This window comes from Archocentrus centrarchus, chromosome 23 (genome assembly GCF_007364275.1).
Source record: "Archocentrus centrarchus isolate MPI-CPG fArcCen1 chromosome 23, fArcCen1, whole genome shotgun sequence".
Taxonomy (NCBI): domain Eukaryota; kingdom Metazoa; phylum Chordata; class Actinopteri; order Cichliformes; family Cichlidae; genus Archocentrus; species Archocentrus centrarchus.
In genome coordinates, this window is record NC_044368.1 from 21775013 (window position 1) to 21795744 (window position 20732).

Here is a 20732-nt window from a genome sequence, read left to right on the forward strand (position 1 = left end):
TATTTGCCCCCTTTCTGCTTTCTCCTTTTTTGGCATATTTGTAACACTTGTTGATGTTTCAGATCATCACACAAATTCTAATATTAGACAGTAAATACAAGATCCAGTTTTTAGCTTGGCTGTTTTGAGGAGAAAGTAGAGGTACTGTCATGGCCTTGGGGTCGGCATCGGCGGCGTCTGTTCCACAAAAACTTTGTGGACCACTGGCCAAATCCCGGGAACAATTTGACGTAGGATATTCAAATTCATACCACAGATGCATCTGCTAAAAATTTCAAACAAGTTTGAATCTCTGCAAACTTGACCTTAAGGTAGAGGTCAGAGGTCAAGTTTTCTGAAAGTCTTGTGAATGCAGTAACTCGTGAGCGATCTCATCTAGGATGTTCACACCTACTCTGTGGTGCTCTTGTTAATGATGCTGTCTTTTATTAAGGGACAAAGCTAGTAATTAATTACCCCCCCCCCCCCCCCCCCCCTTGAAAGCTGAGTTCAGTTTCACTAGTCACACCCAGGCCTGATTACTGCCAGACCGGCTGGATCAAGAAATCTCCTAAAAATAGAACCTCTGACAAAGTAAAGCAGACTAAAAGATCTCAAAGGGCGACACATAGTGCCACGATCTAAAGAAAGTCAAGAACAGGTGAGAAGCAAGATCCCAGAACAGCATCTGATGAACTGCAGACCTCACTTGCCTCAGTTAAGGTCAGAGTTCATGTTTCAGGCATCCATGGGAGAGCTCCGAGGAGAAAACCACTGCTGAGCAAAAAGAACTGAAAGGCTCGTCTCACATTTGCTAAAAAAAAAAAAAAAAAGCATCTTCCAAGATTTTTGGGAAATATTCTGTGGACTGATGAGAGAACATTTGATCTTTTTGGAAGGTTTGAGTCCCGATACATCTGGGATAAAATTAACACAGCATTTAATAATGCATTACACCAACAGTTAAATATGGTGGTGGTAGTGTAATGGTCTGGGGCTGCTTTGCCTCTTCAGGACCTGTGCAAATTGCTGTACTTGATGAATTTGTGTCCTGAAGCTCAAGCTGGGGTTATGCTGCAGGACAATGATCCAAAACACAGCAGCAAGTTCACCTCTGAATGGCTTTTTAAGAAATGAGGGTTTTGGAGTGGCCTAGTCAAAGTCTGGACTTGTGTGATTGAAGTACTTTGAAATACTTTATGCATATATTTACAAGCACTTCTCACTTGTTCTAGAAGAACGTGTTTCCAGCTGGCCTGTGCTCGCTCTGACCCACGCTGTTTCTTTAAACATTAAAGGGCCGAGTTTGCCCTTGACCTCTCCAGCAGCAGAAATAGTCTAACAGCCTGACACACTGACCGGCAGCTCTAAATTCTCTGCGCTCAGCTACAGCACTAAAAACAGCAAAGTGACTTGCTAGGCCTGGAATTTCAAAGTGGGTCTGTGAATATATGGGCTATTGGGTTACCCTGTTTGTTGCTGCTGCTGATGCATTTCATTTGCCGGCTTCTCTCGGTCTGTTTTGCTCCTATTGAGCATGTGTTGTGTGTGTCTGTGACTTGAGTGAGCCATGGGTGCCCTCTCATGTCTAATTGAATCTGCCCAGGGCTTTCCTAGCATATGCAGTCTTTATTATGGTTTTACAAGATGTGGGAATAAAATAAAGTGGGAGGCTTGATGTGCATACAGGAACCTAGAACCTACTCATGGCAATAACTGCTCCAGAAGTTTCCTTGCATCTCACTGGTGGGAGGCTGTAAACCAAAGTTCCGGAAAAACTCAACTAATTGAAGAGTGTTTTATTTCCACTACGAGAAGTTATAGGCCTTAATGAAATCAAGTCCATCTCTCTTTTTTTAAGAAAATAAAATTACAGTACAGACGAGCATGATGGTGGCATTTGTACCAAAGGTTTGGGACTAAGGAGGACTTCAGCTCAAAACTCAATATCTTAATATCTGCTGCATGCACTGACACAGTGCATGCATGCCAACTGATCCCAGATGTGAATTCTCATGATTAATTGAAGCTGACATTTTTGTCAGGATGAATTTGAATCATCTTTCTCATCCTTTAACTCAACTTTCGCCATCATCAGGTCACTTTCTAAGTGTCTAAAACTTTGGCATGTGACCAGATACTTCAGAGAATAACAACATTTCCAAAGCCTCTAATAATACTAATATTATGAATATGTTAAACATTATACCTTCCAAACATCAGCATGTTAGCGTTGTTACGGGGAGCATGTGCTGCTGCTGCAGACGCCACTCTGCTTGAGTGCTAACATGTTAAACATGTTATGAAGACAAACTGCACACACTGAAACACGTGGGCATGCTTGACCCCTTTGGACACAAAATATCTCTACGCACCGACATGAAGTTTTACCACTTGAAATGTGATAATTATCTACAGGAAGTTCAGTGTGCCGTTTCCACCCTTAAAAGCAGGTGTAAAGCCCCAAAACACACGTTTCCTGCACTTGATAATTGGTTACATTGAGGGGTCCTTACAACAGGTCATTAAACACTCTTTCCACTGCAGGGTCTCACCAACTGAGGCTATTAAAAACAGGATCTATTTGGTTCTAGTTCTAGCAGGTGACCTACTCACCACAATAAAGTCCCTTTCATTAGTGGCCTTAGACACTCATCTGTGTTAGATCAACCATGGGTGCACGTTTGTTCTCTGATCAGAAGGTAGGGCCTGAGGCTTTAAAGTAAAGGTAGGTAATCTCTGGAGCTTGAAAAAGGCGACTGGACTTCTTTTTGTTTCTTGAAGATGTTTCACCTCTCATCCGAAAGGCTTCTTCAGTTCTCAACCAAATGGTGGAGAGACCCAGGTATTTAAACCCCTGTGGGCGTAGTCCCCTGGAGGTGGTTATCGAGGAAGATGGAAGCCTCAACATTGAAGTTTACCGGAAGCCCACACACACAGACCAGTATCTCCTCTTTGACTCCCACCACCTCCCACCACCCTCTGGAACACAAACTTGGGGTGATCAGGACCCTACAACACCGTGCGGAAAGTGTTCCCTCTAAGGCAGAAGGGAAGCATAAGGAACACACACACATTAAGAAAGCCCTCAAAACATGCGGTTACCCCAACTGGGCCTTCATCAAATCAGCTAAGATGCACAGGAATGAAGGCCAAACACAAACTACAGAGAATAGGAAGGACAAGAGGAACAACATTGTCATCCCATATGTGTCAGGCTTGTCAGAGAAACTCAGAAGAATTTTCTCCAAGCATGACATCTCAGTATACTTCAAACCAAGTCACACCCTAAGACAAAAACTGGTTCATCCCAAGGACAAACCCGCCAAACACAAGATCAGCGATGTAGTGTATGCTGTTCAGTGCAGTGAAGAGTGCTCGGACCTCTACATTGGTGAAACCAAACAGCCTCTTCACAAACGAATGGCACAACATAGAAGAGCCACCTCGACAGGACAAGATTCAGCAGTACATCTGCATCTGAAGGAAAAAGGGCACTCTTTTGAGGATGCCAATGTTCACATTTTGGACAGGGAAAACAGATGGTTTGAAAGAGGAGTGAAAGAAGCCATCTATGTCCACTGTGAACAACCATCATTGAACAGAGGAGGTGGATTACGTCACCAACTTTCCCCCGCTTACAGTGCTGTCCTGAGCTCCCTTCCCAGACGTCTCAACCCCCATTCACACCTTTGTTCCAGTGACCTCAATAGGCCACAGGAAACAATGGAGCGGAGTCCTAAATTGGTTTCAACTGAAACCACTGATTAAATATGACCCACGCCCTCTTCACACCTGGGCACATGTGTTCACGCACATGATCAATAGAGGGTCATAACCACCTCCAGGGGACTACGCCCACAGGGGTTTAAATACCTGGGTCTCTCCACCATTTGGTTGAGAACTGAAGAAGCCTTTCGGATGAGAGGTGAAACGTCTTCAAGAAACAAAAAGAAGTCCAGTCGCCTTTTTCAAGCTCCAGAGACTACTATGACCTGGATAACTGAGAATCTACACAGACATAAAGGTAGGTAAGGTAGTAAGAAATAGCACTGCAGTGATGGATTATAAATTATAAAACAAAGTTATGTAGAATAAGTTGAAGGAAATAAATGTCAGCATCAGACGAGAAGACAGAAGCTGTGAGATGAGAAAAGATAAGCAGGTAAAGATGGAATATCCACGGGTTTCTGGAAGAGCACACGTAGGCTGCCATGACAGACTGCTACTTCCGCTGTTCGGTTTTATACTTCCGGTTACCCAAAGTTACAGCCAGAGTTAATGACAAAATTCGGTTACTTTGTGCTGTAACAGGCGGCTTTATTAGTTGGGACATGAGCTCGGATTCAACTTGTGCTGTTGTCGGTTGTCACTACATCAGTCTGTACATTTTTTCAAATGATTTTATTCTGTAAATTTGTTCTTTTTCCCCCCAAATTATACTACCCAGTTGCACATCCTATTACTGTATTTTCTCCTTATGTTTTAAGTTTTCCTTTAATGTACAGCCTCTTATTTTTTTACGTTATTTTATTTATAGTGTGACACTACAGTATACAGCCTACACAAAGCTTAAACAATGCCTGCCTTCATGTAAACACGTTGCAGTTAGCAAGATGACAGCTGCGTGTCTCCCCGATCACAGCTTTCGGCCAGTCCAGTGTTTGTTTCAGTGATCTGAACACTCTGATATCCACTCTGATATACCTTCCACAGAATAGCTGCAGCATCACTACATGATTTCCCTAATCCGCGATACAAGTACAGCTGACTGTCTCCACCGCTCCACTTCCCCTTAGCAGGACCCATGCTAAGCGCTTAGCTTGGCCGATGCGCTGGCTCGGCTCTACAGCTGCTTTAAGGAAAACAACGTTGCCCTGTTTGTTAAGCATTACTTTATTGATTTTATTGCGTTGAAGGTAATCTGGTACGTGATTTCCCCGCCATCAACACCTTCGAAAAAAAAAAAGGTAACTGATAATGTCGATGTAGCTGACTTTGGGCCATAATTTCATGTCATTTACACAAGTGATGGGTGAGGCACCGTTACCTCGCTGCTTTTTAAAACATCCTTGCAATGTCTCCACCTCCGTTGCGGTACCATTTAGGCCAGGTAAAAGAAACTGCAGTGTTAATAAATGATTTTTATTTTTTGAGTACAAAAGTTATAAAATTACACAAAGCAGTAAAGTTGCTGAATTGCCTGCTTGGTAATGTCACCAGGTTTCTCTGACTGCTGATGTGATCCACAAAAGCAGCTTTTCTGTTAAGGCTGATAAAGAATTATTCTCCTTCTCGTCCCCAACAGTATAATTTCAGTTCTTTTTACCAGTTGCCAAAAGTTTCAGTCCTAGAGCAGCAGGTTCTGCAATATTGTCTCTCTTCTGTTCTGATTTTCTCAAAGGCCTAGTGTAAATTGCCGCCTTTGGGTGTTAGAAAATGGGAAACATCCCCGTGAGATTAATCTTCTCTAACTTCCACGGCCTCTGCAGCATAGCCGTGGATGGCTGGGGGAATGTTTGTGCCTCACCGGATTGAAAAATGCAGTAAAAACCCCTGTGTCAGACGCTGCCACTCTGCCCATCCCTCTGTGTGCCAGCCCTCACTGAGGGTTTGATATGAAAAGCCCATTTCACAAATGGGTGCGTTAGCCAGTGATCAATTCCTTCTCCTCTGCGCCTGCTGAATCCTGCTTCAGCTGTGTGTGTTTGTGTGTGTGCGCGCGTACGTGCGTGTGTGTGCAGGAGTCTGCAAGGGAAGCATTTGTTTGAGTTTTGTCTGAGATTAACTCAGAAGTGTTAAGCGTAAGATTTACACTATAGACTTATTGATTAGAGGATTCTTTCTGTTGCCTGCTCAGCATTTCTAAGCAGTTACTTTGTCTGCAGGTCTGCACTTTGTTGGAGGTCTGATATCCAAAACAAGGACCCCATCCCGTTATTGTTATACATTACTCTCTCCTGCTTTTTGAATTCATTTTTCAGCATGAATACGTTTGTGGATTATTGCATTTTATCTTTCATACGTGGTTATCTGTGCTGCTGTTTCGTAGCTTATTTCATTTTAGTTATCGTTCAGATAGTGAAATCCATGCTGTATTCATTTCCGTTTTATCTCATCCATTTGAATGATTTCATCGTTATCAGGACACAGAAATGTGTCACTTCTAGTCTCAACCAACAGCACATGCAGTCAGTTCCTTATTTCATGGCGAGAGCAGAACTGTAAATGAAGCAGCTGATTTATATTTGTGGCTGTTTGGCCGGTAATGCATCAGTGCAGCAGTTCCCCGACTGAGCGTCACTCCTAAATTATCCAGCTGTGCGTGGGCTCATGTTATGAGATGCTTTATTTGGATCTATAACAACTCGACCTTCTTGGGAGCAGTGGCCTTAATTATTCCTGCTAAATACAGTTAAGTGACTGAACTACATAGTCTATAACTCTGTATGTCTTTGCTTTATGTTTGCCTCCCAACAGCTGCTCTTGAGCTCTATCTATCTCCAAAGTCCACATATGCTCACTTTATAGTCACAATATATGGTCTCTAAAATCTTTAACTCATAATTTTCACTTCCACAAAATATTTTAGTCCTCTAACATATGGATGCAGGAGGAACTCACATGTGTACTCTGTGTGTGCTTGCATTCATGTAGCAGTTTTCTAGTCTTTCTGACCACTCACAGCGCCTTAGATTGCAAGTCACATTTTCAACCATACATTCATACAATGCTTTATTCTGTACATTTAAAAGCACTTTATCTACCTCATGGCCATATGATGGAGGACTTGCCAAATACCAAATGCATCAAACACTTACGTTCCGTTTTTACCTTCCAGAGATCAGGAATGGCAACTTAAAGAGCATCCTGGGTCTCTTCTTCATCCTGTCACGCTACAAGCAGCAGCAACAGCAACAGCAGCAGTACTACCAGTCCCTGGTGGAGCTCAGCCAGCAGACCAGCAGCACCGCACCGCCTGCCAGCAGCCACAAATCACAAGAGATGCAGTCCAGGTATGTTGCACTAAGCATAGACTGTATCAAAGTGTAGAGGATGCAGATTGTGAAGCAGATGAGTGCTTGTTTTGGTTCCCTTTGGCTGTCTGCTGTTTGGGATGCATGCTTGATGCTGGAATGTATATTGATTTATCATTTTCAGATGCTCACTTCTGTAAACAGAAGAATGAAGGGTATGACCTCCTCTGTGTGGTGCTGGAAATGAATAACAGGATACAAAGAAGATTTTTGCTACATCAGCTTTATATGAAAGTTCTGAGAAGCTGCATTAGTCAGTTTTATTTATGTAGTACATTTGAAAACAACAGAAGCTGACCCAAAGTGCTTTACAGACACACTTACTGTAGATTAACAGTTTTAATTTAATCCCAGTCACTTATCCTACGATAATACACAAACCTCAACATCTGCCTGTGAACTCCTCATACAGTTGAGAAACCAAACATGGCCCACAGGTACATTTTAGGCCCCTATTTCTAACATTTATGGACACAGAGTACCATAAAATGCTTATATAAGCATTGTATTATTTTCATTTCATGGCCTTATGTAATTTATATCCATAAAACAAAATCCTTAGCTTAGTCTGTGTTTAACAAACAGATGTGTTATTGATCTTTTCATGAGCCTGACAGGAAATAAGTGTAAAATCATTTGCTTTGAAACCAACCAGGTGGTTGTGATTATCAAATAAACAATCGCAGTCAAGAAAAGACATTTTAGTACAAAAGCTGACAGCATTTACTGTAGTACTGTAATTACTGCCTAATGAATCGAATTATGAAACTGTGGTACAATAGAACAGTTTCATGAATGATGACTTTTCCTCAGGTAAGTACCCTGCAGGTGTTTTAATATGATGATGGCATGGCTTATACAGCAGAAGTGTTGGCCTTCAGAGGGCTGAGAAGTAAAAGGCCCTAAAAGCAAAGGCGGCCTGCACTTGTGTGATGTAAATAGACGCAGCAGGTTTCAGAGCAGCATTTAAAAGAAGGCCTGAGATGCCACACATGAGCAGCATTCCCCCTGACCGGATCAAGTTGCAGCACAGCCACACTGTTTGGCTGTGCTGTTTTCTGCTGGTGTGTGATTGCAGAGAGAGGATATATGCATTAAATAAGTGCAATAACATCATTTAGTCTCAGTATTTGAGGAGCGGGTATGTGAGTAAGATGATATTGTTCAGAGCTTTGTCTTGGCTCTGTTTGGCTGAGTTAGGAGGTGGTGGCAGTGTGGTCAGTGTATCGTGTGTTTAGGGGGGTCATTAGGGGCACAGCTGCCTCCCATTCCCACCCTCCGTACTCACCCCCACAACAGGTGGAGAATGCTCTCTCTCTCTCACACACACACACACACACACACTGAATTGTTCGAAGTACATGGCTGTATCAGCCTAGTTTCCAGACTTGACAAATCAGTGCATACACACTTAATGAGCTGTTACAGAAGCTCATTACAGAAGCACGTTTCACTAGTGTCCTTTTTTAGCTGTTGTAAAAAATGTGGATATGTGTGAGAGATGTTTAGAGATCAAGAAAGAAAGTTCTCTGTGATTTCCACGTAGGTCCTCTGCCCTCACTGCCTCTCGCCTGCGCTCATGAGTTATTAATGTCTTAATGTTGAAGGCTGCGGTGGAGGTGAGAGGATCGGTCCATGTCTCTGTGATAAAGTAAGCCATTAAAATGCGAGTCAGTCAACGTCCTTTGCTAAAGGAAGAAAGTGTGTAAAGGTCAGATGGTAGGACAGAAATGAGGGAACTGATGAAAATGTTATTGAGTTGAAAACAGTTTAGAGATGCAAAGTAATTTGGCCTGTCATGTGTTTTTGGTGGTTTGTAAGGTGGTGTTTTATAAAGGTCCCACAGTGTGTGTGTGTGTGTGTGTGTGTGTGTGTGTGTGTGTGTGTGTGTGTGTGTGTGTGTGTGTGTGTGTGTGTGTGTGTGTGTGTGTGTGTGTGATGGAGCCAGAATGAGCCAGATGATCGTGAATGCACGACTCAAACCTCACACACAGATGATTTGATACCACATGTTCCACCAGAGTATTGCATTCCATAATTTGATGGATGTCACTGGCAACGTGTGGGAATTTTTCTTAAATCGTAACAACATCATGTTTTGTTATGTTTTTATGTTGTGTTATTGTACGTTTTTCATATTTTGACTGCTGTAACACAGTAATTTTACAACTTTTGGGATACAGAAATTATTTCTTATGTTATCTTCACAGGAAAACCTTCAGAGTACAATGATTGCAGTATAACTGCTGTGGGTTACAAGTTGGACCGGGTTCCGTTTTTCTCTCTCAGATAGTTACTCGGCCTTCTCCTCCTACAACACTACACACTTATGTACCAACAAATCACCTAAAAGATTTCAGTCAGGGTGTCCAAAGGATTTGATCCTTTGAATCTGAACTTAGCATAATTCATTAATTGGGAGATGATGAGTCTCCACATTAACCATTTGGCTTGGTCTTTGCTTTTGTGTATATAGCCATTCCAGGCATACTGTACAACAGATGAGACTTTGGATACATGTATTTAAACTGTGATATTTAAACTCAACATATTATTGTAACATAAGTCTAATCTGTTGTAAGTTATAAAGGTAGATTTTATTTTATGCCAAGACACATAGTTGTTGCACGGATAGGAACACTGCACCATATAGCGATGCTTGTGTCTTTCTTGTTGAGTGATTGTTTCATGGAAAGACACACAGACTGCAGGAAGTTGAGTTAATTAGCATTTAACCAGCGCACAAGTGAATATTTACTTTTCATATTGTCTCCTTCAGATGACATTAAAGTTTCTTTTGTGTGAGGTTTCATGCCTGACTGGTGCAGGCTCCACTTCCTTTTCACTCTCAAAACACAGAAATGTAATTAAATCTATTCATGGAAATCTACTTTAATTCTAATTTTCCACACGCTTCTGTAAGCTCCAACCGACCCTGAAGATTTAGCCTGTCAGAATGAGTTTTAAAAAAGTTAGCAAATTATCTCTTCTGTAGATTTACACACACACACACACACACACACACACACACACACACACACACACACACACACACACACACACAGATTCATTTGGGTTACTGTGCAGTTGTGGTATGGGTTCTTTCTATAGACAGCACCTGCTGGCCTCGCTGGTGTCTCCAGGGCAGGAGATGAGATGAGTGTGAGTGTGTATGTACTGAGGGGAACTCCCCACTGGACACAGCACGACAGCCCGGAGCCGCAGGAGTCTTTCAGTGCTCTAGAAGGCAGGGGGGCCCAGGCCTTGCAGGGCACAGCAAACCCTCCCTCTTTAATTCACCATGTCCCGGGGTGACCAAGTTGACCCCCTGGTATGGCGCTCCTCACGCCTGCCCACCGCTGTGTCTCGCGACAGGAAGAGCCGCTTGCCATATGGGAGAGCTAACACCCAGGCCAAGAGTGACTCATCTCATAGGTACAGTTGTAGCTTGTACAGTGTGTGTGTGCGTGGTAGCTTCCAGGCAGTGGAGTTTGGATATTTGGAAATTACACGGAGACATGAGGAGGATGGATTAGACTCAGTGGCATCATGAATTGGTAAATGGTTCAGTTCTACTTGTTTGTTGGTTTAGCTTTTTGTATCACATGATCCATCTTTAACTTTTCATTACAGGCTGTTAATGTGGATATGATGTCTGTCAATGAGAAGCTGAAATGAAGTGTGTTGAAGTCGTTAGTCTGTCAGCAGCTTATTTAGTAAATGGGGTGCTACACCATAAAAGCTCAGTTTTGTACTGCATGCGTTCTAAACTAATTATGCTCCAACTCCAGGAGTAACATTGTGCTCCTGGTTGGAAATTTTGCTCTTGATTTTATAGCAATATTTAATTTTCTACTGTGTCCTGCAGAATTTTCCAATCCAAAACCAATAAAATAACCAGTTTTCATGGTTATTCTGAACATGGCACCACATGGCCATAACTGAGCAGCACAGTGCTGATATACAAGTGTGAAATATCGTTGTGCTTGCTGTTTGCATCTTGTCTCTTACTGAGAGTTGGTTGGTTTCCTTTACCCATAATGGCAACACTAGCGGTGTCAGGTCAGAAATCATTAGTACAACAAATTACCTATTTTTATGTTTCCCTGTCTGGGTTTAAACAGACGTGGCAGTGCCTCCAAACCTCCAGTTCAATTTTTTTTTTACTTTATTGGTTCTATAACATTCAAGTTCCTCAGCATGTGCGGCTTTGTGTGTGTTTGTGCCCAAGCTTTATATTGCTTTGAAATCTTTGTTGGATGAGCCGTCAACTGATGCCAAGGTCAGATGGCATCTTATTACCTGCTGTCATCACAGTAATTCAAGTGCACCAGCGGCTGCCATTTTGGCTCTAAAACCCTTCAGTTTGTGTCTGACCTCAGTGCTGCGGCTACGATTAAGCTGCAACTGAAACGATCCTGTTTAATAGCACAGCAGTGGGATCCAATATGGCTTGCATATGCACTGCAGTGTTGTGGACTATTAAGTAGAGGCCACGTTGATGCATGTTGTATACAATGAAAAGTGACAGACAGAAATCCCCCAGCCCCTCTCATCTTCACCACCACTATCCCATCCCCATTTCTTGATCCTGCCCTCGTGTGTTCTGGTGTTTCTTTTTTCCACCCTGGAATGATCTTAAATATTGTGGGTTGGATAAGCATTCCAGGCTGGAGACTATACCATTTAATATAGTTGGAAGTGAGGTAAGGATGGGTCTTGCAATGGAAAAACCACAACACTCTTTTTTTTACTGTTTATACTGTATACTGTAGCCTAATCCTGCATGATCTACTCTTTTATTTTTTAATCTTATACTCCTGCGGGTTCTGCTGCCTTTAGAGATAACCTCATCCATGCCTTTTACAACCTTTTACTGCTCCCACTCTGAATACGAGTAAACCGAGAGAAAGTACAGAAAGCAGATGGACAAAAGCTTTCCTTAAAGAGGAAAGTGATGCACAAATTTAGGCTTTTCCATCAAAATGCTGATAAAGCATAAAGTGTGTGACGGGCTCCACTGAGCTGTCACACCTCGGGTTTTTTTGTACGCTAAGACCTCTCGTAACAGTTCTAAGAATAACTACATACTTCTAGGAGATGACATTGCTGGTGTCTTGTTGCAGATATTCACCGATGTATCATTTATTATATAGTTCATTATTAACATGATGCAAAAGGGCTCGTCACTATAATTGCGTTCTGCTCTCTGCTCTGGAGCTTGTTAGAATAACAAGGTGTCATGAAAACCTGCAAGGGCAATTAGAGATGTACAGTGACTCTGCATTCATCACAGGTGCTGTAAAAGGAATTTAATTGTCTGGAGCAAGAGGTGTAAATGGAGAAAGACGAGAGAGAAGTGTGTGTGTGTGTGTGTGTGAGCGTAAAGTTTGACTTCTGAACACAATGATTCTGCTGCTGTTATTGAGTCTAAAAAATGATAAAGTGTCTTCAGTATATTTACTGAAATCGCCTCAGAAAGGCCTTAAGCTTCTACACCAGCCTATTATTGTTCTAGAACATTAAAGCTTTTGTAGGCATTTCTTCTTTAAACCTGTTTTTTAATTAACTTTTGGTCAGTGTCACCTGGGCCTGAAATATCATAATTACCTGTTGGCATTTGCTCATATTCAGTTTTCTGCAGAGTTGAGAGCTGCAGTCTTTAAGAAGAAAGAGCAGAAAATGGGAGCTGATTGCTGTGCCTCATTCACTCACCCAGTATAGGTAGTTTATTGTCTGTCTTGTCCACTTTCAGTCAACAGTGCCAAACCAGCAGCCCACAATCACACAACAGAGAACGAGTTGTTCTCCATGTAAACAGACTGCTGGTGTTTGCAGCTTCCTCTGTCCTTCAGCTGAAGCTCAGCCTGAGCAGCTCTGCAGACTCACAGCAGAGGACCGCTTGACGTTTTTCCAGTTGAATTTCTGCTTGTGCTGTTTCTCTGTGGCTCAGTCACAGGTGGAAACCTGAGCTTTCCACCTGTGTTCAGCCCGTGAGCGGTAATGTTAGCCAGAAGGGTTTCTTCTGTAAACTAACCTGGCTTTGTCTAATGCGCGGCATCATTTTGGTGAGTTTGCAGCTTTCATTTTGTTAGAAACCACATTTGCTGTGGTCATTTTAAGTTTTGTCATTGCTTTTTTGTTTTATTGTCATTAATAACATTTGAGATAGCAGCTGACTTAAAAAGCAGGAAGTAGAAATACTCCTTCTACAAGTTTCTTAACTTCTTTCTGTCCAACATGGATATTGCTGCCTTCCCATCTCTGCCGGTGACTAACTGTGACTGGTGCTGTGGGCATTTCCTTCAAACCATACCATCACAAACTTGTTTGTGAAAGTTTTTTGGGGCTTGTTTTATGTCAACAGCCCTATAAATGGATTAAGAGATGTTATTGGCTTGGTCATAAGTGTGTGGTAACAAACATGTGTGAGCCATCATGTGAAAAATCAAAGAAATGTGCACTGGCATACTACAGTCATCACCATGTGCTTCTTCTCTTCTCTCCTCGGTCCATCTCTCTCTATTTCTTCCTACGCTTATATCTGAATGGCTCCTCTCTCACACATTATTACATTAAGTCATGGATTAAGAAAATTCCAGCCAGTCGCTGGTCTTGTTCCTTATTTAACTGTGGTAACAGTGTGTCCATCTTCTCTGCTCTTTCCTCAGTCTCACAGCACGATATGCAAGTCCTCCGGGCCACAGTGGAATAGGTTCCCCACAGAAGAAAAACACCAGGTAATTATGGCAGATACTTTTAAATACCCTTATTTTATGGGTTAAGCTAATACTTACATGTTACTTAGTTTTTTCAGAGAGGGCTTTGATGACCTGCTCCACAGTCAGGTCAGAGGTCAGTAGGCAAGGTGAGATAGAGAACACCTGATGGGAACTTAGTGTTTTGATGAAGGATTGCACTAATGAATGACAGTGAAGAACAGTCTCCTAAATGTTCTCACATGAATTACAGCCTGCTTAAATGTTACGATTGTGTCATGGAAGGCCTGCACTCACTGTCAGTAGGGATGGTGTGTTTTGTGTCATCTGTGTTGAAAACTGGGTGCTTGATCCAAAATGCTGCCAGTCTCACAAAAATAAGAAAGTGTATTTGCACTGAAAGTATGTGGATTTCTTTTGTCCAGTGCAGTGCAGTTACTCCTCTTTATTGTTCTCAGTGGAGAAGTGGTCAGTTTCACACTGAAGAATTAACCCAGCATGTTTTGGATGGCACGAGGAACCATGTGGCACACACACAGATTCCACACACGCCTGAATTTAAGAAATTTAGACAGAGACTGGATTCTTATATAAAGATTTATAGACTGTTTTGTCTTCACTTTATTATGGTGATATTGCTTATAAGCATATTTCTCCATCCACCTTGAAGCCTGTTGTTTCTGTGTAACACAGTGCATTGCAGTTTATCACAGGTGATTCTTTTCTTACTCGCCATCCTACGTGATACAGTAGGATGGTCCTCCCTAGCAAATCAAAGAGAGCAGCATTGTATGATGTTTCTTCACAAGGCTCTGCTGCAACGATAGCCTGCCTACATCTGCTCCTTGAATGAAGTTAAACACAGTTCTTACAATGTCAGGTTACAGGACACTTTAACATGAGCTGTACCTCTTATTCAAAAACATAGGTGCTAGCCTCTGACCGCCTGTGCTGTCTAAGACATGCTTCTCAGTGTATTGTGTCCCTTAGCATTTTTAAACATCTTAGCAAAGAAGCTGAATAAGTAACTTATTCCCAGATATGGGCAGACCAGAACAGCACAGATAAAATAGATTGTTTACATACATGTAAGACATGCACTTAAAAATCCAGCCACACAGACTGCATGCACACAGCCCCGTCCAGCTGCCTGGTGCTTGCAGCATTTGTTCCAGCTCAGAGACAGTGGGGACCAGCATGTTGGCAATTAATTCCTCTCCAGCCACCACTGAGCAATGGCAAAAATGCTGCAGCCAGCAGCTTCAGCCCTATGGGTGATAATCTACCCTCTCACATCACTGCTGCTCTGCAGAAATAGCTCTTTAATTCTCCACAAACAGAAAGATACGCGCGCGCGCGCACACACGCTCACACGCACACAACATAAACAAATCACTTGTATTAGTGAGCGACGACAGTGCAAAGCACTCTTGCCATCTGATTTTCATTCAAGCCTGATTACCACAGTTAATTATTTTCTTGCCATCTGAGAAGCTATTTTTAATCACCACGAGTTGTCTGCTCTGTTATCCCCGCAGCAAGAAAGTTTTAGCAATTCTAAAATAGAAATAGATTGTTGCCTCTCTTTCATACTGCGCTGTGCTGAATGTGGTGAGGAATGTTTCCCTCGAGGTACTTGGAGGGTTAGTGTGTTTCTTACTGCCCGAGACATTCTGCTTGTTAGCCAGAGGTCAGGGAGGTATCCTGCTTACAAAGGCAGCACCTGCCCTTTTCACCTGCACAGGTTCTTTTCCCACTTTTAGCAGTGCTGGAAATGTGTTAAATATTTTTGTGTTTGCGGTATGGACAGTAGTGAGTCCTTTGCTATAACATGTTCAAACAGTGAACTAAACATAAGCACAGTTTTGATTGCTTTTGTTACGTTTTGGATTTCTGTGCATAATAAATGGTGTCAGCAGATTTTCATGCATTTCGCAGAATGCTCTTCATAACGGGTTGTGGATTCATAATCTAGTTCTTTGATGTGGACATCTGACCTGAACTGCAACAAAGGAGATTTACCTTCTGAATAAACTGATCCAGGCACCTCTGGCTCTAATACCTGACACTGCCGGGGTTTGGTGCTCTGATTTCTCCTTGGATCACCGCTCAGCACTTATGTTCCCTCTCCAGTCCCAAATGCACAGCTACCGTCTGTGTGCTGTCAGACGACACTTTATCTGTGTCAGGTTTTGTGTTCTTAACTCCAACTGTACTTTGTTTTACTTATTTAGATTCCACTGCATGTTTTTGAAGATGTATTTCACTTCAGACTACTGTTGCCTGCTTCTGCTCTTAGTTAGCAGACAGACAGTTCTCATCCTTCACCTCCCTCTTACAGTATGTGGTATTCCCCAGGGGGTCAGTTCTTGGGTTTTTTTTTTTATTCTCTGTCCATTTGTATTCTTCCATTCAGTCAGATGATCTGTAAATATACTGTTAATTTCCACCATTGTGTGGATGATACGCAGCTATAAGTTCCACTGATGGGTAGGAATATAACTTACTTTTCAGTAGAACCTGAGACAGTAAATGATGGATATCACAAGCTTCAGCTCAAACCTCTGAATTGGAGGTACTTTTATTCGACCTCCAAAACCTCACATGGAACTGGTTTTATGGGGGTTTGTTTTGTTTTTTCAGGTGGACTTTGAGATATAAAAAAATAGAAGGTCATCCATGCATTCGTCTTGCTCCGTTTGGACTATCATATGCCGTCTCTTCAACCTGTTCGCCTGTTCATAGTTGTTACACAATCTATGTTAGCGCACTCGTGACTCTTGAGTTACTTGAGTTATTCTGCTTTCATTGTTTTAAATAAGTTCAGAAATGATTGCAGATGTTGACGTATCAAAATACTGAACGTTATAAAACCATCAACATGTCAAATACATTAATGTTTTGTATTAAATGCTGGCGTGGTGTGGTATGGCCTTCATCTTAGCAGCGGGGAGTGATGTTTGGCAGTTTGTTGGCCACCCGCTTTCTTGTGGTATCTTTCTACCATTTTAATAAGCCTGATGTGGCTTTGAGTGGCAGTGTGGAGGCCAGATGTGTCGGACCAGATGCCGTACACTCTTGCAAATACAGGGTTATGAGAGATGTTATAAGAACATGCTGGTTTGCATACGCAGACTCAGGGGCAGAACATCGTGAAGGGCAGAGCACAGCAGTAACCTCCCTACCTCACCTCAGATCTGTCCACTCTGAAACAAATTCACTGTCGAAGAATTGCATCACATTTTCTCCTCTCCCATTCCATTTTGCCTGATGTATTTTCAAACGTGTATTTTGGAAGATGAAAGAATCTTATGATAAAAGGAGCTACTTCTGATTACCATCTGAATTGCCTCAATCTCCCTCTCATTTCTTACTGTTTATCTCTCATTTTCTCTTGTCCGGGTTTGCAACTGCAGCGCCTTCCTTTTCTGATTTGCACCCCTGTCTGTGTGCTGTATTTATTCCTCCCATTTCTTGTTTTTGTTCCTCTTAGATCTGTTTACTCTTTATTTTCTTTTTTCTATCAATCTGTTCTGTTCCTCTCCTTGGTGACTAAATGTATAAAAGCTTCCAGATATGTCCCATTAACACTATTATGCTTCTGTATGCATCTGTGGGCATTACTGAAATGTTTTTAGTTGCACTTTGTTTTATTTCATTTGACCACCAGCATTCCTAAACTCCTTGCAATTTCTCTGCACTCACCCCCCCACCCCCACGCCCTCCTCTCTCTGAGTCTGCATTATGTGCATGCTGCTATACAGCTCCATCTGTTTTAGCTCAGTGAATGGCAGACTCAGCTCTGACCCGAGAACCACCTCCTGCTGCAGCTCGCTGAGTTCTCTCAGGCAGAGCACCAGTGTTGTTCTCAGGCCTGGATCAGCATCTCTGAGCAGTGAGCTAGTCTGATGAACAGTAGGATGCAAAAGCAGGATGGTAGTTCAAAGAAGGACACTATGCATAAGGGACATGTTGATACTCTTGATGAAGTTTTTCTGCACTGGAGCATATTTTGTTTTTGTCTTTGTAAAATAATCTTTTCATTGCTCAGCACTTGGGCTGACAGTTTTTGCTCTGACTTCCTGCTGTGCCTTGTTCCACTTTTCTGAGGGAGACACCCAAGTTGCCTTGAATTTTTGCAGTTAGATACTATTAATTTGCTTCCTGCTGCTATAATAGAATTGCTAAATGTTAATAGAGTGCTTTTCTTGTTTCTTGTTGCATCAGAAACTGCAGCAGATACTTGGTTAGTTTGAAAAGCCCTGGGACTCAAAGTCTAGCTTCATTTGCTCAATCAGTAGGTGGAGCTGCTTTCCCAGGCAAATCAAAAACAGTCCGACTCCAGTGATATTAAATGATGATAGTGGGAGGAATAACATTCAAAAAAAAAAAAGAAAGTCCTTCATCCAGGATTTTGGGCTTCATGCTGCTTCTTGAGGTTAGGCAACCAAACTACTTGGCTAGGTTTAGAAATAAATGGCAAACCTCTCCCATCCACATCTTTTTTTTATTTATTTCCAGGGTCATATTTGAAGTTGAGATGCAGTTAAGTGATTATAATTAACAAAATATTCTGGAGGAGGAATCTTCCCGTTTCTGCAGATGACGGATCTTTGCAAGATCAATTTGAACATGTGTGCAGAAAAGTTTCTAACATATTTCAGTCAGAATTAAACAGATATTTTTGTTTGTCACAGGATAGGACAGATTTTTTCATTTTAGTAATTCAGACTGTCAGCTCTTGTCTGCTTGTTCTTAGTATAAAAGATGTTGCAGATCCATGTGTGTCCAGAGGGCAGTCAGCAGCTTTTAATTTGGCATAATTTGGCATTTTAATGTCTTAAAGTGATAAATTAGGGAAATAAAACACCAACAACGTGTTGTTCCCTGATCAAACACTGCTGATACTGATTTGGTCACTGAGTGTTTTTTGTTGGTGGTGGCGTGCTTTGCAGTTAACTGAAGCTTTTACATCCTCTCACATTCAGCGTTACAAATCAAAAACAATGCAGTTTCTCAACTAAAGCACAACGAGTGAGAGAAAACTGCACTTTGTGTTTTCTCGATGAAGTTAATCATGGCGGGCCCAAAGAAATGCAAGAGTAGGAAGATGTTTCTCAGTAGTCAAGAGGTTTGTTATCCAGATATCAATCTGTCCTTCCATTTGTTTATTTTCATAAAAGCCTCAAACACAAAATGGGATCTATGAAATATGTTTTCCCCTCGAGGGCTTTTTACCACTGTACAATTCTGAACCTAAAAAAACTTTTCCCTCCGACATCTCGGCTCCATCTGCGATACAGACAAGTGACATATTCAGCATAGCAAATCGATTCTCTGTAGGGGACGTCACGGCGGTGCTCAGGCAGAGACACCAAGCTTTTACAGTCCAGTATTTTCTCTTTCTTTCTGAATATTGCTGGGAGTGGAAACACGCGAGGTCTTATCGTGTACATTTTCTTGAATATTACATATTTTAGCAGAAGTTGGATTTTTTTTCTTACAGTCTGTAAGTTCCATAAACTTTTTGAGGTTTTGTGCTATCTTGTTGTTTTTGATTGTTTTGTTTTGTGTTTTTTAGTGTGGATGCAATCAAGTTTCAACATGAAAACAATGTGAAGTGTCTGTGTGGGAGAAAACAAGGCACAGAGTTTGAATAAAATATTTAATTACCGCTGACAGCAGAAATAAATCCAGGTTGTCGTGGATCCTGTTTGGATCTTTGAACCAGCTGCCAAATTGATTTTTGAAGAGACTTGCTACCAAACAGATGTATGAATACATCTGGCAGACTACATGAAGAATGCAGTCTAAAGTTACTGTACAAAGGGGTTCTGATGAGATTCTTCTTTTTAACGCTCTTCTGGGAGTTGTGAAAATCGTCCAGCTGCAGCATGGCAAATCACCGTTTGACACTGGCAGCTTTGACTGTAACGCACACTTCCTGTCACACAACACTCCTGATCTCTGTGCGTCTTACACACTGACACACACTGAATCCAGCGCTCTGTATTCATGAGACAATAAAACAAAACTTGACTTAAAGTGAACCAAATCCTCTGCAATGTGTAGACTTTTAAATCTCAAATTATATCTCAATGGTCTTTTTGATTCCATAGTGAAACAGTTTTTTCATACTCAAAATAATAGGAACTATAACTGAACTCCAAAATTAATCAATTGATTACTTATTTAATGCGTGTATTTATTTATTTATTACTGACAAAGTCCTTCCTATGACATTTATCTTGACTTGAGCGTTAATATGCAGTCCTCTGTTGTACTTCCTCTCCCGCAGGTTACCAGGGCCCTCCAGAGTACCTGCTGCTGGCAGCGGGGCCTCCAGGAGCCCAGGCTCATCCAACCTCAACCGTCGGAGCCAGAGCTTCAACAGCATCGACAAGAGCAAGCCTCTTCAGTATGCCAGTGGCAACGATAGAGGTAAAGAGTGTTTATTTACATCTACATGTACACCACACACACACACACACACACACACACACACACACACACACACACACACACACACACACACACACACAGAGAGAGAAAAGATGCTGACAGAAGCTTTTGTTTTAAAGTTAGTGGAGTTTGACTGCAGGTAGATGTGGTGATTTTTACATTCCTCATCCCAGCCACTTGATGGCGCCACTCACACAAGTCAGACAGGCATGCTGAGGGCTGCAGGGAAGGCCCAGTCCCTCGTGTCACTAGTCTTAACCAGTCTGCTGAATCATCCCCAGCTCTTCATTCTGAGTGAGTTACAATAGATGCCATTAAAGTGGAGGTGGTGAAATTTTTTTCACAGCATGGGTGGAGCTAGTGGAGAAATGACCAGAGGGGTGAATTCAGGCAGCTGCTCTGTCAAGTATGATCAAGATAATGAGAGTGATTATGTTTTTGAGAGAAGGGTCTTACAGAGGCTGAGAGGGAATACGTGGCATTTTATTTAACACAAAAGCGATTATTGAAAACCCCTCGTTGGTTTAACGGCCAC

At 42.0% G+C, this 20732-nt stretch overlaps 1 protein-coding gene across 3 annotated transcripts in view; it reads left to right on the forward strand.

The window, feature by feature from the left end:
- nav3 (neuron navigator 3) overlaps positions 1–20732 on the forward strand; it is a 178825-nt gene that overhangs the window by 73248 nt on the left and 84845 nt on the right. For all 3 annotated transcript variants that reach the window (XM_030719892.1, XM_030719893.1, XM_030719894.1), the window contains exons 5-7: positions 6821–6995; positions 13688–13756; positions 20034–20176. In XM_030719892.1, coding sequence (XP_030575752.1) covers positions 6821–6995; positions 13688–13756; positions 20034–20176 — 387 coding nt within the window. The remainder of the gene's footprint in view (positions 1–6820; positions 6996–13687; positions 13757–20033; positions 20177–20732) is intronic.